Source organism: Sus scrofa, chromosome X (genome assembly GCF_054392235.1).
Source record: "Sus scrofa isolate SSC_HxYL_T2T_F1_AM1 chromosome X, Sscrofa_HxYL_maternal_Yorkshire_Landrace_v2.0, whole genome shotgun sequence".
Classification (NCBI taxonomy): Eukaryota; Metazoa; Chordata; class Mammalia; order Artiodactyla; family Suidae; genus Sus; species Sus scrofa.
The window spans coordinates 13,243,315-13,265,889 of record NC_139401.1 but is presented as its reverse complement, the minus strand read 5'-3'; the positions used below and the strand labels follow the sequence as shown (position 1 = coordinate 13,265,889).

General features: G+C 43.7%; 1 protein-coding gene across 18 annotated transcripts in view; it reads right to left on the bottom strand.

Annotated features, from left to right (window-relative positions):
• Window positions 1-21,436, bottom strand: part of TLR8 (toll like receptor 8) — a 28,165-nt gene extending 6,729 nt beyond the window's left edge. The window contains exons 1-6 of one of the 18 annotated variants that reach the window (XM_085006345.1): window positions 21,277-21,436; window positions 12,309-12,431; window positions 5,849-5,970; window positions 5,148-5,462; window positions 2,854-3,032; window positions 2,280-2,343 (exon numbers count right to left, since the gene is read on the bottom strand). In XM_085006345.1, coding sequence (XP_084862471.1) covers window positions 2,280-2,343; window positions 2,854-3,017 — 228 coding nt within the window. In that variant the 5' untranslated portion in view covers window positions 3,018-3,032; window positions 5,148-5,462; window positions 5,849-5,970; window positions 12,309-12,431; window positions 21,277-21,436. 18 annotated transcript variants of the gene reach the window in all.
• Between the last annotated feature and the right edge of the window lie 1,139 nt (window positions 21,437-22,575).

Sequence of the window (22,575 nt, the reverse complement as noted above, 5' to 3'; positions counted from 1 at the left end):
GCTTTGAAGTTCCCTCAACAGTTAAATAAAGGGCATCAAATGAGGTTCAGAACGATTTTAGTTTTTCACTGTGTTCAGCTGCATGCTGCTAAAAGGAGAGATGAAGCTTATCTGAGATGAGATGATGAGAAAAACTGAAAAGCATTTGCAGAAGCACTAATCAAGATAAAGCATTTGTAGAAGCACTAATCAAGATGCCCCCCTCCCTACCCACATGGGCCTGATGCTGTGCCAAGGCCAAGGTTCATGCACAGCAAGCTATGTACTGTTGCTTCAACATATTAGCATAACTTATTCTTTTTTTAATTAAAGTCTAGTTGATTTCTATTAGCATAACTTTTGTTTTTGTTTTTGTTTTGCTTTTTTTAGGGCTTCACCTGTGGCATATGGAAGTTCCCAGGCTAGGGGTCAAATCGGAACTGCAGCTGCTGGCCACAGGCACAGCCACAGCCAAAGCAATGTGGGAGCCACAACGGGAACTCCCCATTAGCATAACTCTTGTTGAAACTTCGCCCAGTTCCAAGGAGAGTTCAGATCTAGCTAATCCTCCAAGATCTCCAAGCCAAGCCAGACTCACCTCTACCTTATTTACACAACCATAGCTTTTACTGGTATTTCTCGCAATTTTTCTATACCTCTGTGATGGTATGTTTCAAATTCCCTTCCATCCTAGCACAACAGGAAAGCAGACACTTCCTATTGATTAAATAATAGTAAACAAAGTGTCACATACTATGGTTCGCATTTTCTCATCCATGTTCCTGTTCCCAGCAACACAATGGGATAGATTCAATTATTATCCAATTTTGTAAGTGAAGAAACAAAGACTTAACTAACTTCCAGAAGTGAGACTAGAGTCCATGTGATTCCAATGTTTGTAGTGTTTTAACCACTAACCATCATGCTATACTGTCTCATTTTGAAATTTTCATGCCAGAATAGTACCTCAAAGGTAGACAGCACTAAAATAATTTTTTGTAGAGCAGCTACTACCTATATGAGGCTTCAACATCTAAATTCAAATGCAACTCTCATAGGGCAGGAGCAATTGAGGAGAAAAGCCTCTAGGGGGCGCTGGAGACCAGAAGAGGAACCTTTTGACATCCACTCCATTTTTTCACGATGAATTTGGCTTCCCAGAGAATCTGAGGCAACCTAAAGGCTAGGTCATGGAAATGATCAGAATATTCCAGAAAGGATTTCTGAGTAAAGAGCTTGAAGTTCCTAACTCCACCCTCCTGAAAGAGTGTCCTGAGATAAGAACAGGAGTCAACAAGTTACAAACCACCTCAATTTCAAGAGAAGTACATGGATGGGAAGTGGGGAAGTGATGAGCAGGCAGCTAGCAAAGAAGTTGAAGAGAAAGTCCTAATTGTTGAAGCCTCTTCCTACATGTCAGGGCCTCACAGAGGCCAAATGGACTGTGAAGGCTCGTCATCCATAGACTGAACCCTAGCTCACATCACGCAATGGGCTCTGAGGAGAGAGGGCAGAGCCCAAGGCCCTGGCCAGCAGGAGCTGCACCTCTCCAGCTGAGTTCTTCCTCTTGGCCACACCCATGCCTCAGGCTACCAAAAGTTGCAGCTCCCAAGAGATGAGAAAGGCAACCAGAACCACAGATGAAGTGAGAAGGGGACTGGAGAGAATTTACTGCCACTAAGTGGAACCAATGAATACCAACTATCCAGCCTGGCAGAAGAAAAATGGCAACTCTTCACACAAAATAGAGAAATGGCAACTATGCAGAAGCAAAAAAGAGAGAGAGAAACAGCAACTCGGTAAATAGAGGGGAAAGGGCCAATTACACAGTTAAGATAGAAAGTGAAACTATGCAAATAAAACAGAGAAACTGAGTAGGGAGAGGAGAGAGAGGGAAGAAGAAGGGGGGAAGGAGAGAGAGAGGGAGGGAAGGAGCGAGAGGGAGAGAAGAAGAGACTTTTGCTGTTTGAGGCTGATAGTTGAAGTTGCTCATTAAAGTGATAGCCAATGATTAGGACCTTACAAGATAAGAGTCTAAAAGGAGACCTCAGCAGGCAAGGAATGTGTATGAAGTTGAGGAAAATGGAAAGCAGTGTATGATCGGTAGGTGGCAGGGCAGAGCACAGAAGGCTAAAGCCAACCAAAGTGAGGTCAATTCATAGCACAGGAGCCTGGTAAGACTTCAGAGCTGCAGGCAACAGTTATGGCTGTGGTGTGCCAGGTGGGGTCGCAAAGGGAATGGGTTGCAAGTCTGCATGAAACACTAGACCCTTCCTTACTCTCCCTCTGAGACTTACTACCTCAAAAGGTTGAATCCAGAGCCTTGGGTTCAGGAGTCCAGGCACAAGTGAAGGCAGGGGCAAACTGTCAAAAAGCAAATAGGAGGGTTAAAGCACACTGTGTGATCTGGGGCACAGAACTCCATCCTCTTCCCTCTTCCAGCTCCAGGATATCTGACATCCACATGGTTTATAAACACTCTACTCCAGCACCCCAGGCAGGAACATCTCATTGGGAAAACAGACAGGCACAGTAGCAGGGGCACTAGTGTAAAATTTAAGAGGATACCCAAACATTTAGTCATCCAGATGAATATAGTTTAAAAAGCTAAAATCCCCAATGGACAACATATCAGCATTTTAAATAAAGACAAAATTGGACCCTGCACTGGCAAGGCAGTGTTCTACCTGCTTCATCACCATTCCAGCACTGAGCCCAAGAAAACTTGATTTTCCAGAATTGGCCACCAGCCTGAGGGCCGGAGTATGCTAATTTTATTTTTTAATGTAACATTAAAATAATACATATATTGATTACTGAGTTTTGGGGGAACCCTCCCTCCCTGAAACTGTACACCCAAAGCCATTGCCTCACCTTAGTCTCAGCCCTGCATCGCAGCAAAGATCTACGATCACATTGGCACAACCTAACTGAAAACTGGCTCCCACCCTGGGCTGGGACTCATGGTTGGCAAGCTCTGGTCGTTGTAGCTGGAGCTTCTCATCAGCTGTTTGCTGCCCCACTCGTAAGTATGACATAACAGCACCAGTCACCTGGAATTCACCCAGCATCAAAGAGAGACGGACACAAGGTAAAAGAAAAGAACAATCAGGAGTTCCTGTTGTGGCTCAGTGGGTTAAGAACCCGACACTGTCTCCGTGAGAATGTGGGTTCGATCCCTGGCCCCGCTCAGTGGGTTAAGGATCCGGCATTGCCATGAGCTGTGGTGTGGGTCACAGATGCAGCTTGGATCCTGCATGGCTGTGGCTGTGGTGTAGGCCGGCAGCTGCAGCTCCAATTCGACCCCTAGCCTGGGAACTTCCATATACTACAGGTGTGACTATAAAAAGAAAAATAAAGAAATGGAAAGAATCATCATAGAGCAATTAGTAAAATCGGGTCTTTTGAGACACAGGACAATGTTCGATAGTTTATTTTCTGAATGGACCTAGCTTATAAGCATGCTCAACCCTCTTGCCGCACTTAGGAAGGAAGACAGTGGGAAGATGGAAGCAGAGAATGCAACGATCCCCTACAAGCTAAGGATTGCTAGCCACCAAGTGAAGCTGGGAGAAAGGCATGGAATGGATTTTCTCCCTTAGAATTCTCAGAAGGAACCAACCCGGTTGATAACATCTTGATTTCGGACTTCTGGCCTCCAGTTGGGAGAGGATACATTTCTGTTGTTTTGAGTCACCAAATGTGTGGTACTCTGCAAGGGCAGCCCGGGGAAACAGAACAAGGGAGCAGAGAGCTGGTAGATAAGAGTTGATGGATGCGGAGTTCCCACTGTGGTGCAACAGGTCTGGGGATGTCTCATGAGCACTGGGACGCAGATTCAATCCCCAACCCAGCAAAGTGGGTTAAGGATCCAGCATTGCTGCAGCTGCACCAAAGGTCGCAACTGTGGCTCGGATCTGATCCTGGCCCCAGGGACTTCTGTATGCTGCGGGGCGGGGGTTGGGAGCAAAAAGAATAAAAGAGTTGATGGGTGGAACCCACTGCTGAGACAAGTTCGGGTTGCCAGAAAAAGCCTTTCATGTGGCCATGCCAGTGGGCTCACTGCAGAACACACCCTGACAAGGACGACTAGGTCTGTAAGGTCTCAACCTTTCCATGGGTGTTGCCTTGGAACACACAGAAAAAAAAAAAAAAAAAATCCAGGCCCATTTCTTTACAGAAAGCGTATGAATCACACACACAAAAGCAATTAGCTTAACTTCCCCCTCTGTGCCGAATATTGCATTGTTCACTATTGAGGAAGTCATTTCACAAGTGTTTCCCCAGTTTCCACAGCAGATCAGTTCTTTGGTTGGGTCTGTGGCAGAGGACAAGCTAATCCTCTCCTTCAGGCTCTGGGTAAACCCAAGAGCACAATAAGAACCACCTATCTCAGCTTTTGGCTTTTTTTTTTTTTTTTTTTTTTTGGCTTTTTAGGGCTGCACCCGAGGCATATGGAAGTTCCCAGGCTGGGGGGATCAAATCGGATCTGCAGCTGCCAGCCTACACCACAGCCATGGCAATGCCAGATATGAGCCTCACCTGCCACCTATACCACAGCTCATGGCAACACTGGATCCTCAAACCACTGAGCAAGGCCAGGGATCGAACCTACATCCTCACGGTTACTAGTTGGGTCTGTAACTTGCTGAACTACAACAGGAACTCCCCAAAACACCACATTGAAAGACCAGTGCAGTCTGAAGGAACAGCTGAGAAAAGCCTGCCATAGCTGAGGACACCCTAGGAGTCAGAGTGAGCCTAGGGGACACCCCCAGAACCTGGCCAGTGGGGCGAGGGCTACAGGTGGGGCAGAGCCTGGGTGTGCTGGGTGCAAAGGCAGTGACCCCAGCAGGTGAGGCTAAAATCAACCCCGCAGGTCTTTCCACACACCCCAGGATGAAGGTGGTGTGCGGAGCACCTAAAGCTGTCTTCCTGGAATAAACAAACAGCTTCTTAGCTTTTCACACCCCTTTCCTAGGCTGCAGGCATCAATTTTTGCAAAGATGCCCCCTCCCTTCTGCCTCCTTGAAAGCTTCCTTTGCCAAGATGTGATTCACCTCAGTCCATCGCCCTGGCTGTACCCCTTTCTCAGAATGGGGCCTGCAGATGCCCCGACATGGAAGTGCTGTGAGATCTTACCGATCATAAAATGGGATTAATCTCACCGACTGAATTACGTAGCTAATTGCACATGATGGAGGAGTCCACCAGAACTAAATGCTTGTCAAACTGGAAATAATTCTCCTTTTTCATGGCTTCTGATTCGTTTGCAGTTGACCCTGTTAATCACTGATATATTACAGAAGTAAATTAACAAGAAAATGGTTGTTCAGATAGAATTTGTCCCCTTAGATGAAATTTACAGTTAATCATAGATACTTAACTTGATCCATTCCACCTTTGATGGATTCACTCACAGCTTTGGAAAACTCAAGAGATGCCTACCACATGACATGCACGTGTCAATGAAGAAATGGAGCCTGATTTCATAGACAGAAAAATGAAAAATTATACTATTCGAATTCCAAGGAATATGCTGGCCAGCCTTTGCTGAGCACTTTATCATGTAAAAAACACTGGGAGCCCAAGTCATGCATCTTCCTGTCCGATCTTCATAAAAATCAGTGAGGTTGGTACTGTCCTAAGCCCCCATTTTATAGACAGGGAGCCTGAGGCTCAGAGGCTCATTTACCCAAGGTCACTCAGACGGCAAGTGGCAGAGTGGAAACTGAGCCTAGAGGTACCTGTGCAATTAACAAATTGGTACCCAGTGGCTGGACTGCAATGATCTGGTTTCACTTATCAGCTTAAACACCAAAGCCATACCTGGAACCTTCTGGATTCAAATGCCGAGGGTACTACCCACCTTGCCTTCCCACTGATCAGTCTACCACAGAGCACTTGCAGGCTCTCTGTAATTCCATAGAACAACTGGAAAAGCCACTGATTCTGGAGTTAAGGCACCAATTAGCAGCTCTTTGTTACCACCTGAAAAATCAACACAGCCGGTACTTATGCCCATCTAGAACCAGGGGTTATGCATTTAAATGTCCTGTGTCTGTACAGCCCCAAAGAGTTATAAATTGGGGTAATAGTTTAAAAAAAACCCAAATCCCTCAAACTCCACTTAATAACTCAGCTGAACTTAAGAAATCTTTCATTGGAATGACATGGTCCTCAACAGACCCTGGAGACGAATGACACTGAGACGCACTTACAAATAACATCCAACTCATTTTCAAAGGCTAACTCTGGGTCACGACATTGTCCCCTGTGAGACAGACCCTGATGCTCCAAATCTGGGTTTCCTAGAGTATCAGGGGGATCACCTTCTTGCCCATAAGCCCCCATGCAGTTGAAAGCATTATTACAGGAAAGGCAAGAAGCAGACTGAAGGACAATGAACTTCATCATTTGCCCTTGCCCTGATGCACAGCCTCGGCTTGGCAGAGAAACATACATGGAAATTTATTTTGCTTTCTGGAATCAAGCTAAGAGGCTAATGAATGAGTTTCAAGTCTTCCTAGAGCCTGGTCACCCTCTCAAAAAAAAAGTCTATGCTCCTTAAGGAAAAGACCAAAAGAGCTGTTCAGATGCTGCCCTAAGGCAAATGGTTCTCAACCTTGGCTGCACATTGAAATACCTGGGAAACTGAAGAGCCCACTCCAGAGATGCTGACTCCATCGGTCTGGGGTTCAGCCTGGACAGCAGAACTTTTTTAAAGCTCTCTCTGTGACTCTAATATATCATCAAAGCTAAGAACCACTGCTCCGAGGCCAGGAGTCAGCTAGGTCTGTGCCTTCTACCCACCACCAATGAGAGGGAGTTGGGGCATTTTCCAAGTTCAGTTTGATTTCATAATTTTGTTTTCACTTTCGTGTACTCTAATTATATTGGCTATGACAAGTAGAAATTGAATCACCTCAATTGCAATACTTATATTTACAAATTTATATATATAATATATACAATGCAAAAAATATGTACATATACACACACACACACATATATATAAATAATTATGTCATTGCCTCTATTCCTTATGGGCTATCGCAGTCCTTTTGTAAAGCATCATACAATTTGAATATAGACTTATTTTCAAGACCTATGATATGCATTCATTGGATATAAACAATTAACTTCAAGAATTTACGTATACATTAAGTAGTTGTAAAAACAACTCTAAGAACTTTAACAAGTACTAAATAAGCATGGAAAAAATTTACTAAGGTCAAGGTTGGATGAGAGTCTCTTGGAATCGGTCTTTGCAATGGCTCTTAAATTCACTGATTTTCTAGAAAATAAATCATTTTTTAAAATTGTAAGTTTTTATTTGTCTCTTTCGATTTTTCTTTTTTTCTTTTTCTTTCTTTTTTTTTTTTTTTTTTTTTTTTTTTTGGTCTTTTTAGGGCCATGGAGGTTCCCAGGCTAGGGGCTGAATCACAACACGGGATCCGAGTCTGCGACCTATACCACACCACAGCCCATGGCAACGCCAGATCCTTAACCCACTGAGCGAGGCCAGGGATCGAACCCACATCCTCATGGATGCTAGTCGGGTTCATTAACCACTGAGCCATGATGGGAACTCCCAAAATTGCAAGGTTTTTCAATCTGACCGTTCTTGACAGTAACAAAAGCTGACCACCAGCTACATCTAAACACTAGAGAATATGATTATGGAAATAGTAACACGTTTACTTAAAAACTCTGAACAAGAAAAGTAGCAATTACAGAGGTTCCCATTGTGGCTCAGTGGGGTTAGGACCCAACTTCGTCTCTGTGAGGGGATGTGGGTTCGATCCCCAGCCTCGCTCAGTGGATTAAGGATCCGGCATTGTCACAGATGCCACAGATGTGGCTCAGATCTGGTGCTGCTGTGGCATAGACTGCTGCTGCAGCTCTGATGCAACCCCTGGCTGGGGAACTTCTATATGCTGCAGATGCGAGCATAAAGAGAAAAAATAAAAATAAGATAAAATTAAGAAAAGTAGCAATTACAAATGCACATTAAGCTTCTAACAGTAGATGAAGTTCAGGCTTTGCCTGGGCACTAGCAAGCAACCCAAGTGTGTGAGCAGAGAGACTCCCCAGCCACTTCGCTCCCAACCCTTTCACTCTAGATGAGAGTATTGTTTCAGGCAGAACCAGCAGGTCATATTCCAGTTCAATCCCTAACTTGGAATTCGTTCCTTTTCCTTTTTTTTTTTTTTTTTTCTCCTTTCTTTTTTTACGGCTGCACCCGCAGCATTCGACAGTTCCCAGGAAAGGGGTCAAATCAGAGCTACAGCTCCCAGCCTACACCACAGCCACAGCATCGTGGGATCTGGCATGCCATCTGCAACCTACACCACAGCTACAGCAACGCCAGATCCTTAACCCACTGAACGAGGCCAGGGATCAATCCCACATCGTCATAGATCCTAGTCACATTCATTACCGCTGAGCCACAGCGGGAACTCCTCTTTTTCCTCCTCAAAACGTCAAACCACTGCATTGATTTTCAAAATTTCCCACATGCCAGACCATTTCACCTACATCTAGCGCTGCTCCAACACCTTGCCTTTTTATACTGATTTTGCCCATTTGTCACTTTCTTGGGTCACACCATTTGCCACCAAACCCTATTTGGGGGTCAAACATCCTCTATTTTGTTGGAGAGCTTCGTTAAAAGAATAAAAGTGGCTTACCGTTCTTCTGGTGCCGTGCCTTCTGATGGCTCATGCCAGAACCTGCAGCGCTGTGAAGTGGCACTCACTGGGCTGCGGGCGCACACAGACCTAAGAAACTAACCAACTTCCTAAAACCGGCCACTCTACCATCAGCAGAACCTCGCCTGTGGTTTGCAAAAGCTTATGTGGGAAGAAGGGAACTTGTGATTTCTTCACTGTTGCCAAATCATTTATGGACTGGGCTGTAAAACTGCAAAACTGAAATTGGGGTGGGGAGAAAAGTCATTTATAAAATGATTTAAATATAACCCGAGCCAGATGTATCCAGTGCATTTTGGCGAGTTTGGGTTTATTTGTGTCTCCATGTGGGTGAGTGGGTGGGGTGGCTGCTAGGGTCCTTGGCAAAATGTTAAGAGCAGTGAGCTTTGGGGAGCAGGATGGGGGCAGGGATGAGGGAGAAATGGGGACATTTTTCCTTTTCCTTAGAAAATCTTGGTGTGTGTGTTTGTTTTCCAACTTGACCACACACATGTACTCAATTTAGGATAGTGTGAACTCAATTTTTTTTCCCCAAAGAATTCAGAGATGTACTTAACATTTGCACTGCTCCATCTGTGTTCCGCACATTTCTAGGACTGCACGTGGTGAGGTGGGTGTGAGCCCCCAACCAGGCTGGGGCCACAGAGCAGGTCTTTCTCCCCGTATCCTTGTCCCTTGGCCAGTACCTGGCACAGAGTCTAAGATCAATAAATGTGCACTGAATGAGTGAATGGATGAGCACGGCCATGAGGCAGGAAAATTTAATTTCTTGATGTGGTGTGCTAAGTGAATTGGATTTAAGCTCTCAGAAGGTCTTGGAAGGTTTAGCCAAGAGCAGGAGTCCACAGACTCCAGCATGTGGGCCAAGTCCAACCAGAGAGTGGACAATGATTTTCACAGATGAACGTTTGCAATGGATCAGATGAGACAGAATGCTAACTGGTCGACTCCAACTAGGCAAAATGTTAGCACCCCCAAACACACACAGAATTCCTTTTTTCTCATTCTTAGACCAGTAGTACAAAAAAAAAACCCCTACATTTGATGATTTTTTAAAAATTTTATTAAAGTATAGTTGGTTTACAATGTTGTGCTAGTTCTAGGTGTACAGCAAAGTGCATCAAATATACATATACATATATCCATTTCTTTTCAGATTCTTTCCCCAGACAGGTTATTACACAGTATTGAGTAGATTTTCCTGTGCTATACAGTAGGTACTTGTTACTTACCTATTTTATATGTAGTAGTGTATATGCATCAATTCAAACCTCCTAATTTATCCCTCTCCCCAATGTTTCCCTTTTGGTGACCGTAAGTTTGGTTTTGAAATCTCAGAGTTTCTTTTCTGTGAATAAGTTCTTTTGTATCATTTTTATTATATTCCATACATTAGTGATCTCATATGATATTTTTCTTTCTCTGACTTACTTCACTTAGTATGATACTCTCTAGGTCCATCTATGTTGCTGCAATTGGCATTATTTCATTTTTATGGCTGAGTAATATTCCATTGTACGTATGTATATACTACATCTTCTTTATCCATTCTTCTCTCGATGGACATTTAGGTTATTTCCATGTCCTGGCTATTGTAAATAGTGCTGCTATGAACATTGGAGTGTATGTATCTTTTTTAATTATTGTTCTCTGGATATATGCCCAGGAGTGGGATTGGGGGATCATATGGCAGTTCTGTATTTAGCTTTTTAAGGAACCTCCATAATGTTCTCCATAGTGGTTATACCAACTTACATTCCCAGGAAGCAGTGTAGGAGGGTTCCCTTTTCTCCACACCCTCTTCAGCATTTATTGTTTGTAAACTGGGTTTTGTTTTTGGGTTTTTTTTTTTTTTTTTTTTGTCTTTTGTCTTTTTAGGGCCTCACCCACGGCATATGGAGATTCCCAGGCTAGGGGCTGAATAGATGCTGTAGCTGCCAGCCACAGCCACAGCCACAGCAATGAAGGATCCAAGCCAGGTATGCAGCCTACACCACAGCTCACAGCAACGCCAGATCCTTAACCCAATGAGTGGGGCCAGGGATGGAATCCGTGTCCTCATGGATACTAGTCGGGTTTGTTAACCACTGAGCCACAATGAGAACTCCTATTTGTAGACTTTTTGATGATGGCCATTCTGGCTGGTTTAAGATGATACCTCATTGCAGTTTTGTTTTGATTTGCATTTCTCTAGTAATTATGGATGTTGAGCATCTTTTCATGTGCTTTTTGGCCATCAGTCAATCTTCCTTGGACAGGATTATATTTTGAATTTTATCCATTAAATAATTGTGCCATTTGCTTTTCTCTTATATAAGTCCCTTCACAATGCCCTCAATTTGCTTCTTGACCTGCAAAGCCTAAAACATGTACCTCACAAAAAAACATTTGCTGACCTCCGATCAAAAGAAAAGAATAGTCTAGGAATGGGATATAATATGTTTCATCTTGCCTTATATTCCTTGAATTGAAGGGATCACACTGGGGACAGGGTGGGTAGGGTAGGGTAACATTTTAACACACACACACACTTTATTGTTTTATTTTCCCTCAGGTGCTCTGTCCACCTCTCTTGCATGACCTCTGGACGACAATAAATGGGCTTTGGCAACCTTGTTACAAAGGAAGGCCTTTCCGAACTCGGACACGCAGGCTTGCGGCCATTCCCAAACTTCCCTCTAATCAATGGTCCCTCAGGCGATTCAAGGCCTGACATAGGGTTTGGGAAGAGATTCCCATCACAGCAGCAACCACAGCCCATGGCCTTGTAGACTCACCCAAAACCTTGGTAATAGTCAGTTCAAAAACATCATCTGACCTCCATTCAGTCTTGTTTTCCCTTGAAACAATTGCTTAAAAAATAAAGTTTAAGAAGATCAGTCCAAGTGACCACCAGTAATAGACTGAGAGAGGCCCTTTTCAGCTAGAGAGTGGTCAGCCTTTCCAGAAAGGATACATGGCCTAGCCTTCAGGCCACAAAATGTCAGTCCATCACAGACCAGTCAGTTTGGATCTCAGAAGGCATGGCGCACTCTTGGGTCACACTTGCTGATGGTGTACTGCCATGCCAGGCAGACCATAGAAACCAGCAACTTATTCAAACCAAATGAGTCATCACAGGTTTTTCCATACAACCAGGAACCAGAAAGATGTAAATGAAAACGGAATGAACACCAGGGCAGGACAGTCACCGCGAACCACAAGTTTATCCCACATGGAAATTGGCCCAAGGATCTAGTCCTCTGCCCGAACCCAGAAATCAGCCATCAGGGGCCAGGTCTGCTCTGTTTGCCCTGCCAGGGCACAAAGCTCCGGGCAGCCCCTTCCCTGTTCTTCCCCTTGCCATCCATGCTGACTCAGATCTTCATTCCGAAATGGAGACCATCTGTCATCAAGTGCTCCCACCAGGGCAAGCCTATCAGGCAGCACACGAGTCCCCAACACACAAACCCCACTCTGAGGCCCATGAGTCTCTCTGAGCCCCAGTTTTGTTCTCTCTCGAATGAGAAAAATCATACTTTCTCTAATGGTAGCTTTAAGGATTAAATCATGCATGTGGAACCCTTAGAACAGTCCCTTACTCTAACTACCCTCATTGTCATGGACTTCACTCACCTCTGGGCTGTTGTCCACAGGGGGCCAGGAAGACCACTCAAGGCGCTGGCCGTGACCCTTTCCTTTGGTGTCAATGAGCATCAGGGCAGTCATAGGGCCACAGATGGCTCCTCACCATCAAGTCTGTAGTAAAAAACATGGGGAAATATCATGGATCTGGATCCCTGGAGGTGGCTCAAGACCTAGGACAATATCAGGTGCTGGGAATAAGTTATTTGTCCAAAAAACAAACAAAAAACCCCATGAAATACAGAAAAGGCTAAAGTAGAAAGGGTCTTGTCAAAGACACATTTCTCAAGTAAAGGATTTGGATGGAGAAATGTACAGGGTGATTCCTTATACAAGGCCAGATCTCCTGTGATCCCATCCTGGTTTTAAATTGAAGTGCAGAGCTCCCGAGTGGACAGACAGCAAGCTGCCCTTTGCCTGGTCAGCACGGACACAAGTGACATGAGCCCTAAGACCCAGGCACAGGATGCAGCTATTATCCATCTCCTGGTCCTCATGTTCTGGTTCCCACAATTCCACAGCTTCTCCCCTCCTTTCCCTCCTTCCCAAATCCTGAACCCTATAGCCTGCTCTTCTCAAGCTGTCTCAGTCTTAGCACTCATCCTGACTTACACCTACCCACTGTGCAATTATTTCTCATTTCAAACAGAAGCTTAACATGCTAGTCTATACAACATCTCAGTGCCCATTACAAAATGGCAGCCTTAAAAAAAAGGAAAAAAAGAAAATGGCAGCCTTTGGATGACAAAGTTTACTGAAGTACTCTTCCTATTGGCTGATGCAGCCCCTGATGAGGGCACAGAGCTTGCTAAGAGGAGGGAGGGTTGGATTCCAGGTTGTAGAGCAATTATCTGAAAACCTCAGTCTTTCCATCAGTTGCAGCCCATTCCTGTGTTTCCTGAAGTCATTATCTTCCAGATAATGAGCCAAGTCATCGGAAAACCCTATAGCACGCTAGAGCTGGAAGGGCCCCTTATTTCATGGATGAGGAAACTGAAGCCAGAGGTCAACGGTGGTGGTGGAGAGGAGTACTGGAACTCTCACTGTCCCACTTCTGCTCTTGGGTTCTTTCAACTTCTCCTTTCATGAGTGCCCTAAGTGAAGGGTCAAACGGTATCAAGGACCCCATCAACATTTTGACAAGAGGAAGAGGCTGTGTTTTCTGGTTCTCATCAATCCTTTGCTCTTCGTCCCCACCTCTTTCATTAAAATCTCATCATAATCCAGTTTCTCTCCAGCAATGGGTTGTGTAGATGCTGACATGAATTCCTATTGGTCCAGGTCTGCCAAAACAAATTTAGGCCTTGACAGAAGTCCCCAGACCAAAAGGGACTAGTGAAGCAGAAAATCACTGTGACGCATTTACCCATGGGAGCCCTGACTCGAGCCCCACACGTCCTCCCTCGCTGACCTCTGTGGCTCTGGAAATAGGCTTTGAGGCAGCCAATACTTCAGAAGAGGGCTGGCTCCACAGAATGGGAGAAAAAGTGGCAGTTTCCAAAGCTGTGATCCAGTTCTAACCAGAAGAAATAAATGAAACAACACAGAAAACAGTACTTCCATTCCCTGGAGAAGATGAAATATATCCAGCCCAGAGAGGATGATATGGTCACAGGGAGATGCTGGTCTGGTATCGGTTAAGTTCAGGAACACAGCAAACATGGAATTCCAGACAAGTTTTGGGAATCGGGAGTAGAGGAAATCTCCTCCTCATACCCCACCTGGAATCACAGGGCGAGGCTGTATCTGGAATGTTCCTTGCTACCATAAACACTAGAGCAGTGTGGAACACTGAGGCTAATAGGGCCAGAGACAGCTGCCTTGGTTTTCTCTAAGCCTCAGAGTATTGTGGAAGGAAATGCTTCAGAGAAGAGTGTGAAAGTTGGCTGAGAGACTGGGAGGGTTTCGAGGTCAGGTGGGGGGCATGGGTGGATGGCGTGTGAACTAGTGAGCCACAGTTGAGTGAGTCAGTTGATGAAAGCAAGACCATCCTGTGATTGTTCCAATGTGCTTGCAGTCAGATGGAAATGTTTTTTATAGTCTGTAAAGCTTTGAGTGTTAACCATCCTTATCAGCCAGTAAAGACCAAAGTGGAAGTGAACATCGTGATAATGTAAAGACATAATAGGACTTGGTGAAAAATAGAGCTTATACAAGAGTGAAGGCTTGGATGAACCATATGGCCCTGGATTGCATTTAGAGACATCAGTATGAATCTGTGTTTAGCTAGGTGAGGATACTGATGGATAAATACAGAAATAATTCTTTTGATAACAGCTACTCCTGATGTGTTATGATGAGAATGGTACTTCATCTCTGTGGGTCCCCCTCCTCAAATCCCATAATCCCAGTCTAATCATGAGAAAAACATCGGGAAAAAAAAATGGGGGGAACTCTACCAAAATACCTGACCTCAAAACTGTCAAGGTCCTCAAAAACAAGGAAAATCTATTAACTGTCACAGCTCATAGGAAGGAGCCTAGAGAGCCAGGATGGCTAAATATAATGTAACATTCTGGACTTCAGGGGAAAATTAATAAAAACTGAATAAGGTATGGAGTTTAATTGATAATAATGTATCAGTATTGGGTTTTTTTTAATTTTGACAAAAGTACCATAATTATACAAGATGCTAACAATAAGGGAGACTGGATGTGGGGTACACAGGAACTCTCTATCTCTGCAACTTTTGTGTAAATCTAAAACTATTCTAAAATTTAAAAATTTATTTAAATAGTAAAAATATAATACATGATTATGTAAACTGAGCAAGGTTAAAACTCTCTCTGTGTAATACACACAAATATGTAAAATCAAATGTGAATGTTCTCACTTAAAACAAAGAGGAGAGACAAAGAGGAATCAAAAGCAGAACCTATGTGTTCTGAGAGCAACAAAATGAAGAGAGCTATCTTTGTCCTCATCACAGCCCTGGTTACTTGCACAAGCCTGGCATAAAGGAGAGACTCAGTAAAAAAAGTCCTTGTTGAATGAAGGTGATGGAGGTAGAGCTGTCAAAGAAGCCAGACAAAGAGTAGTCCAAGGAAGAGGTATAGGAGCACCAAATAGTCCTGTGATGCTAAGTGGGAAGAGGATGGTTGTTCTAGAATGCAGCTCTCAACACCTAGCTCCTGCCCACATCTCCTACCTGTTTACAAAAGTTCTCCAGAAGATTTCCCATTGCCTTCCACAGAAAGTCTAACTTTCCTAGGATTACCACCAAGACCCCTTCTGATGAGCTTCGTCTCCCTTCTCAGGTCTTCAAGAGCCAAGCCCTGCTTCTGTCATCATTCCAGATTTTAAGAGATGCTCACATTTTGCCTTCCAGCTCCCACTCCCACTCCCCTCTGGGCACACACTCACACTGCCCCCATCCCATTCCTCTACCCAAACCTGGCTATCTACTGTGATTCCCCCAGAATACTGTCAACTCCAAGATGCATATCTGAACCAGCCCCACTCATGGCTGGGTTGGGCCTCCTGCTCTATGCTCCAAAAAGGCCAGGACATCCTCTGCTTCCCTCTTTCAGGAGGTTTATCATTCATTAACTGACTAGCCCAGGCCCCATTCTGGACAAAGGCTCCTTAAGGGCAGGCATTTTATCTCCACGCACCCAGCTCAGTGGCTGTGGGATAACAGAAGGTAAGGTCAGTAAATGTTCTTTGAATAAAGGGAGGGAGGGATGGAGAGAGAAGGGAGGAGAGTGAAGAAAAAGAAAGGATGTGTTTCATAGCCATAGCTGACCTTAAGCAGAGCTTACTATGTTGCACAAATTTTTTCCTTGATTAATTTATTTACCTCTCCAAGGAACCCTGTGACAGAGGGACTGTGCTTATTCCCATCTTTCATAGGGAGAAAGCCAAGCACAGAGGTTAAAGAAGTCACATTTCTCTGGTTCCAAAACTGTGCTCTTGACCACTACCCAATATTCTAAAAATGCAAAGGACTGCAGCAGTCTATAAAACTCACATAACTTGGCAAAGATTATTGGTGACACTGAGTGTGGAAGAATTAAAAGCTGGGTTCGAAGCGGCTAAACAGTAGTGGGGCATGAGACCAAACATGATCACCTCCCACTCAGTACCAAGCCCAGCAGATAAGATGAAATTTCCAGAGCGCACTGACTACCACTATCTCAGCTCCAACTCCACCATAAGCATGGACATGTAGGCTGGTAAGCAAGTTCCTCTGAAGCTGTGACCCAGTCTTTCCCAGGGTTCCCTCTCAATAGCCTTCAGCTAACAGGACTGCCTTTCACTCCTTGAGAATGCCCTATGCCTTTCCTGACTCTGCAGCCTTCTTCCTGCTTCCTGGAAAGGTCTACTCTTGCCCCCACCCCACCCCAGCTCTGTGAATCACAGGAACTTGCATTCTGTGAGGCGTGTTCCCTCAGCCATGAGCATCTGGGACACAGCTGTTGGTACCCTGCCCATCTCAATGGCTACCCACTTGGACAGGCCCGCCCAGGAGATGTGCATCTATGTTCACTCCCCAGGCCCCTCCCTGCCTCTTGTGGCATTTCATCTCCTCTGTGCCAGGCACCAGCCTGAGGCTCCACCCATGTACATTTTACATTATGCTTGAGTGGTTATTATAATCTCCACTTTGAGAGGAGGAAGCAGGTTTGCAAAGGTTCAGTAATTTGCCCAAATGAACTAAAAGCTCTGCAGAACTTGTCACTTTCTGCCCTGGATTATATTTTGGTGGGGCCATCTTACATTCTTTATCAAAATGTCAATCTTTTGAGCCTCGGGGCTGTTTTATTTGTCTAACTTGGCCATGTACACTTACTGGTTGATAAATGTTCATGAAAATGAACGGGAAGCACAGAATATCAATAGAAATATGGGACACTTATTGTATGTAAATCTTTTCTGATTATAATATTACATAGTTCTAAACATTCCAATTGAGGAATGTATAACATGTAAGATGAAAGCCCTCTCGGAGAATATACAATGGAAAAAAGAAAGTCACTTCAGTAAGTGGTGCTGGGAAAACAGCTAAATGTAAAAGATTGAAAGTAGAACACTCTTGGAGTTCCCTTCATGGCTCAGTGGTTAACAAACCCAACTAGGAACCATGAGGATGGGGGTTCAATCCCTTGCCTCGCTCAGTGGGTTAAGGAACCGGTGTTGCAGTGAGCTGTGGTGTAGGCTGCAGACATGGCTCAGATCCTGCGTTGCTGTGGCTGTGGTGTAGGCCAGCAGCTGTAGCTCCGATTTGACCCCTAGCCTGGAAACTTCCATATGCTTCAGGGGAAGCCCTAAAAGGCAATTAAAAAAAAAAGTACAACACTCTCTAACACCAAGCACAAAAATAAACTCAAAATGGATTAAAGACCTAAATGTCAGACCCAATACCATAAACCTCTTAGAGGAAAATGCAGGTCCTCTAAGTCCTGCAGGCAGAACGCTCTTTGACATAAATTGCAGCAATGTATTTTTGGATCCACCTCCTAGAGTACTGAAAATAAAAACAAAAATAAACAAATGAGACCTAATTAAAATTGAAAGCTTTTTCACAGCACAGGAGGAAAAAAAAGACAATTCATGAAATCAATAACATTTTTAAAAGTGAAAAAAAGACAACCCACAGAATGGAAGAAAATATATGCAAATGAAGTGATCAACAAGGGATTAACTTCCAAAATAATTAAACAACTAATGAAGACCAGTATCAAATAAAACAAAAAACCCCATCAAAAAATGGGCAGAAGATCTAAATAGACATTTCTCCAAAAAAGACAGATTGCCAAAAAGCACATGAAAAGATGCTCAACATGGCTAATTATGAGAGAAATAAAAATCAAAACTATATGAAGTAGCACTTCACAACAGTCAGAATGGCCATCATTAAGAAGTCTACAAAAAATAAATGCTAGAGAGGGTACAGAAAAAAACGGAGGCTCTTACACTGCTGGTGGGAATGTAAATTGGCACAACCATTATGGAGAACGGTTGGCAGTGCCTCAAAAAACTAAAAATAGAACTATTATGTGATTCAGCAATCCCATTCCTGGGCATCTATCTGGAGAAAATTATAATTCAAAAAGATACATGCACCCCAACGTTCACTGCAGAACTATTTACAATAACCATCACTTGGAAGCAACCCAAATGTCCACTGACAGAGGAATGGATAAAGAAGATGTGGTACATATATACAATGGAATATTACTTGGCCATATAAAAGAACAAAATAAAGACACCTGCAGCAACATGGATGGACCTAGAGATTATCATACTAAATGAAGTCAGAGAGATCAAGACAAATATTGCATGATATCACTTATATGTGGAGTCTAAAAAATGATACAAATGAATTTATTTACAAAACAGAAACAGGCTCACGGACTTTGAAAACCAACAGATGGTTACTGGAGGGGACGGGTTGAGGAGGGGAGGAAGATGGGGAGCTTGGGGTTGTCATACACACACTATGGTATATGGAATGGATGGTCAATGGGACCTGCTGTATATGTATAGCACAGGGCCCTCTATCCAGTATTCCGTGATAACCTATATGGGAATGGATATGTGTATATGTATGACTGAATCAATTTGCTGTACAGCAGAAATTAACACAACACTGTAAATCAACTATACTTCAATACATTTTTTGAAAAATCACAAAAAAGATGTCAACTTTATGAATTCTACTCAAAGACAATGACTATTAACAGTTTAGTGTATGTTCAAGATTTTCCCTATGTATATACTAATGTATCATTACAAATAATATTTTGCAAAAAAATGGGATCATACAGTATATACTGCTTTTGATCATTTTTTCCTACTGTTTTAGATATATAGATCTTATTCTCTTAGTCTTTTTTAAAAATGGTCATGCTGTGTACATTGTATGGATGTAACATTTTATTTAGTGAATCTCCTACTGATGACATTTGAGTGTCCTAAGATTTTATTATTAAAGTATAGCTCACTTACAATATTGTTGTTAGTTTTAGGTGTTTTATTTACAATAGTCAAGACATGGAAGCAACCCAAGTGCCCATCAGACGACTGGTTTACAAGATACATATACGCACACACACGTATATACACACACAATGGAATATTATTTAGCCACAATAAAGAACGAAATACTGACCTGAGTTTTAAAAATTACCAACAATGTCACAATAAACATTTGAAGAGAAAATAATTTTAGAAAAACCACATTCAGGTGAGGAGAAGCATCAGCAGGAAGAAAGAGAGCAATTATGTCATAGACAGAGCATGTCTTGTGAAGCAAGTTTCCCAAGTAGGAGGTGAGGCTGGGTGCTGGGGGAGAATGGCTGGCAGGGGGCTGAGAACATGCAGGAAGATTTGGGGAACAGCTACTTAATTCACATGCAGGGGGGCACTCTGAAAGCACAAGAACATTCTCTGAGATTTAAGGCTCTTGGCTAGGTGGGGAGAGGAAGACTCCAGAAGGTCTTAAATGGACTCTTCAAAATCCCCAGGGCCCATTCTTCCTTCTGCCTATGCCAACATGTCTTCTTTCCTCTTTCTAATTCTTTTTCCAATCTCCACGTCTCTCAAAGCGGTACTTTTAAAGCTGGAGAAAACTATTTTTGTTTCCTCCTTTTTGTATCTGTCCCCCAAGGGACTTCAGAACTGCCCTCAGGCTCCCAAATTTTCTGGAAGATCGAGCCAATAGTAAAAGAGTTGACGACCATCCTGCCACCAGGTGGCGCTCCCTGCCCAGTGTTTCTGAATTCCCAAATCCTTTTTTGTGTGATAACATATGGAATAAATAAGTATAAAAATGTACACTGCTGTAAAGGCTAATGAAATCTACCCATGTAGGAAAGCTTTATTCCTCAGTGAGGGTCCATTTCAGTTAAGGCAAGTTTCCAAGTTTCCAAATAAAAACAACTTTTTTATTCATAATGCACCCTATGGATCTCAAAGATTTAAGATTCAAAAAAAAAGCCAACACCACGAAGCAATGAGCTTTTGCTCCCCGATTTGGGAATAGAGAATTTCAACAAAGTACTAAGCTAGACAAGGCTCAATGTCATGAATTATAAAAGATATGAAATAAAACACAGGCTTCCCAGGATCTATTCTAAATCCACTTACTGAGTTAGATTTTGAAAAAACAAAACAAAACCAAATTACCAAAGAAATACAGCCAGGCGGGAAATGTTTCAAAAGTAAATGAGATAGCTAATGTGTCTGGTGTGAATGTCAGTCTGCCAACTGCGATGTCCGGAAAGACAAGTTCGTTTTCTATGATTTTTTTTTTTTTTTTTTTTTTCCATCTGCGCCCTAGTTATGCAGACGCTCTGGAGCGAGAGAATGAACCTGCACCACAGCAGAGACCATGCCTAATCCTTAATCGCTAGGCCATGGGAAAACTCCTCTACTATTGGATAAGTGGGGGTGCCATGGGGTGCAGGTGTGCACATGCGCAACCCTTTTTTCTTTTTTTCTTTTTAGGGCCGCACCAGCGGCATACGGAAGGCCCCAGGCTGGGGGTCGAGTTGGCGCTGTAGCTGCCGGCCGACACCACAGCCACAGCAATTCAGGATCCGAGCCGCCTCGGCGACCTACACCACAGCTCACAGCAATGCCGGATCCCCGACCCACTGAGGGAGGCCCGGGATCAAGCCCGCATCCTCACGGATACCACGCAGACTGTCTCTGCTGCGCCACAACAGGAACTCCGAACAATCCATTTCTTAATTATTTTTCCGCATAAAGTGGACCTCTCTTTTCTCAGAAGAGAAAGGTCCTCTCCTGCCTCAGAACCCAGGCCTCCGCAGCCCTCTGGTTCCCTTCCCTCTCAGCTCTTCTCTCCAAAAAAAGGGGGAGACGCAACCTCACCCTCTGCCGTTCCTGGAGAGCCGGATGTCCCTGAGCAGCTTAACCTCCCCAAACCCCTCTAGGATCCCCTAGGACCATTCATTAAGTCTTTAGAAAACAAAATCCAAATAACCCGACTTACCCCGCACAAATCTCCCGCAGCAACGCGCACAGAGCTGAAGGTCAGCTTGAAGAAAATTGAAGGAAAAAAGCAAAGAAAAGCGATGCCGTTCTCAAAGCTCACCTGGCCTCCCAGCACCATCTAAGGCGGGGCTTTGCAAAGCTTTGTCTCCAGATCAACCGCTTGGGGAATCATCTGGTTCTTATTTAAAATGCAACTGTGAGGACTCAAAACACCTGGGAGCTCCAGAACAGGGCCAATGAAGTTTGAGAACCGCTTGCTTGAGATGAAAATTCTTAGGCTCCAGCACCAGACCTACCAAATCAGAAACTGATGTGGGGATCCGGCAAATTGGAATTTTAACAAGCCCCCCCCCCTCCGTGACTTTGCTGCATGCTCAAGTCTGAGAACCAGTCGCAATGATTCTAAAGCAGTGGTTCTCAACATTGCCCGCGTTTTGGAATCATCTGCGAGCTGTTCTAATCACCTTCAAAGCCAAAAGCCCAGGCTGGACCCCAGATCAGTTAAACCAGAATCTGCATTGGTGGGGCTCAGCCACAGGGATTTTTGAAGAACCTCGGGTAATTTCAAAGAGCAGGCAAGGTCAAGAAGCACTGTAACAAGTGGGGAAATTGATATCTGAAGCCCCAGGACTGTCTCACAGCAAATATACCCCACACGGTGGTATTGTTCCCAGCCTGAGAATCTCTGCAGTTGTAACCTTTGGTATTGATGGCACAGGGTCATCTTACACCTGCGTGTTCACATGGACTCAAGATTTAAATGTAGGACCTAAAACCATAAAACTCCTTGAAGAAAACAGAGCAAAAAACCTCCTTAACACTGGTCTTGCCAATCGGTTCTTTGGACATGACAGCAGAAGCACTAGCAACAAAAGCAAAAATCAGCAAGTGAGACTACATCAACCTAAAAAGCACAGCAAAGAACAACATCAATAAAATGAAAAGGCAATCTATAGAATGGAAGAAGATAGTTGCAAACCTTACATGTGATGGGTTAATATCCCAAATATATAAGGAACTCTTACAGCCCGATAGCAAAAATAAAAATAAAAACAGAGGAACTGAATAGACATATTTCCAAAAAAGACATAGAAATGGGCAACAGGTACATGAAAAGGTGCTGGACATCACTAATCACCAAGGAAATGCAAATTAAAACCACAATGAGCAATCGCCTCACATCTGTTAAAATGGCTATTCTCAAAAAAAAAAAAAAAAAGTTTCCCTTGTGTGCAGCGAAAACGAATCCGACTAGGAACCATGAGGTTGCGGGTTTGATCCCTTGCCTTGCTCAGTG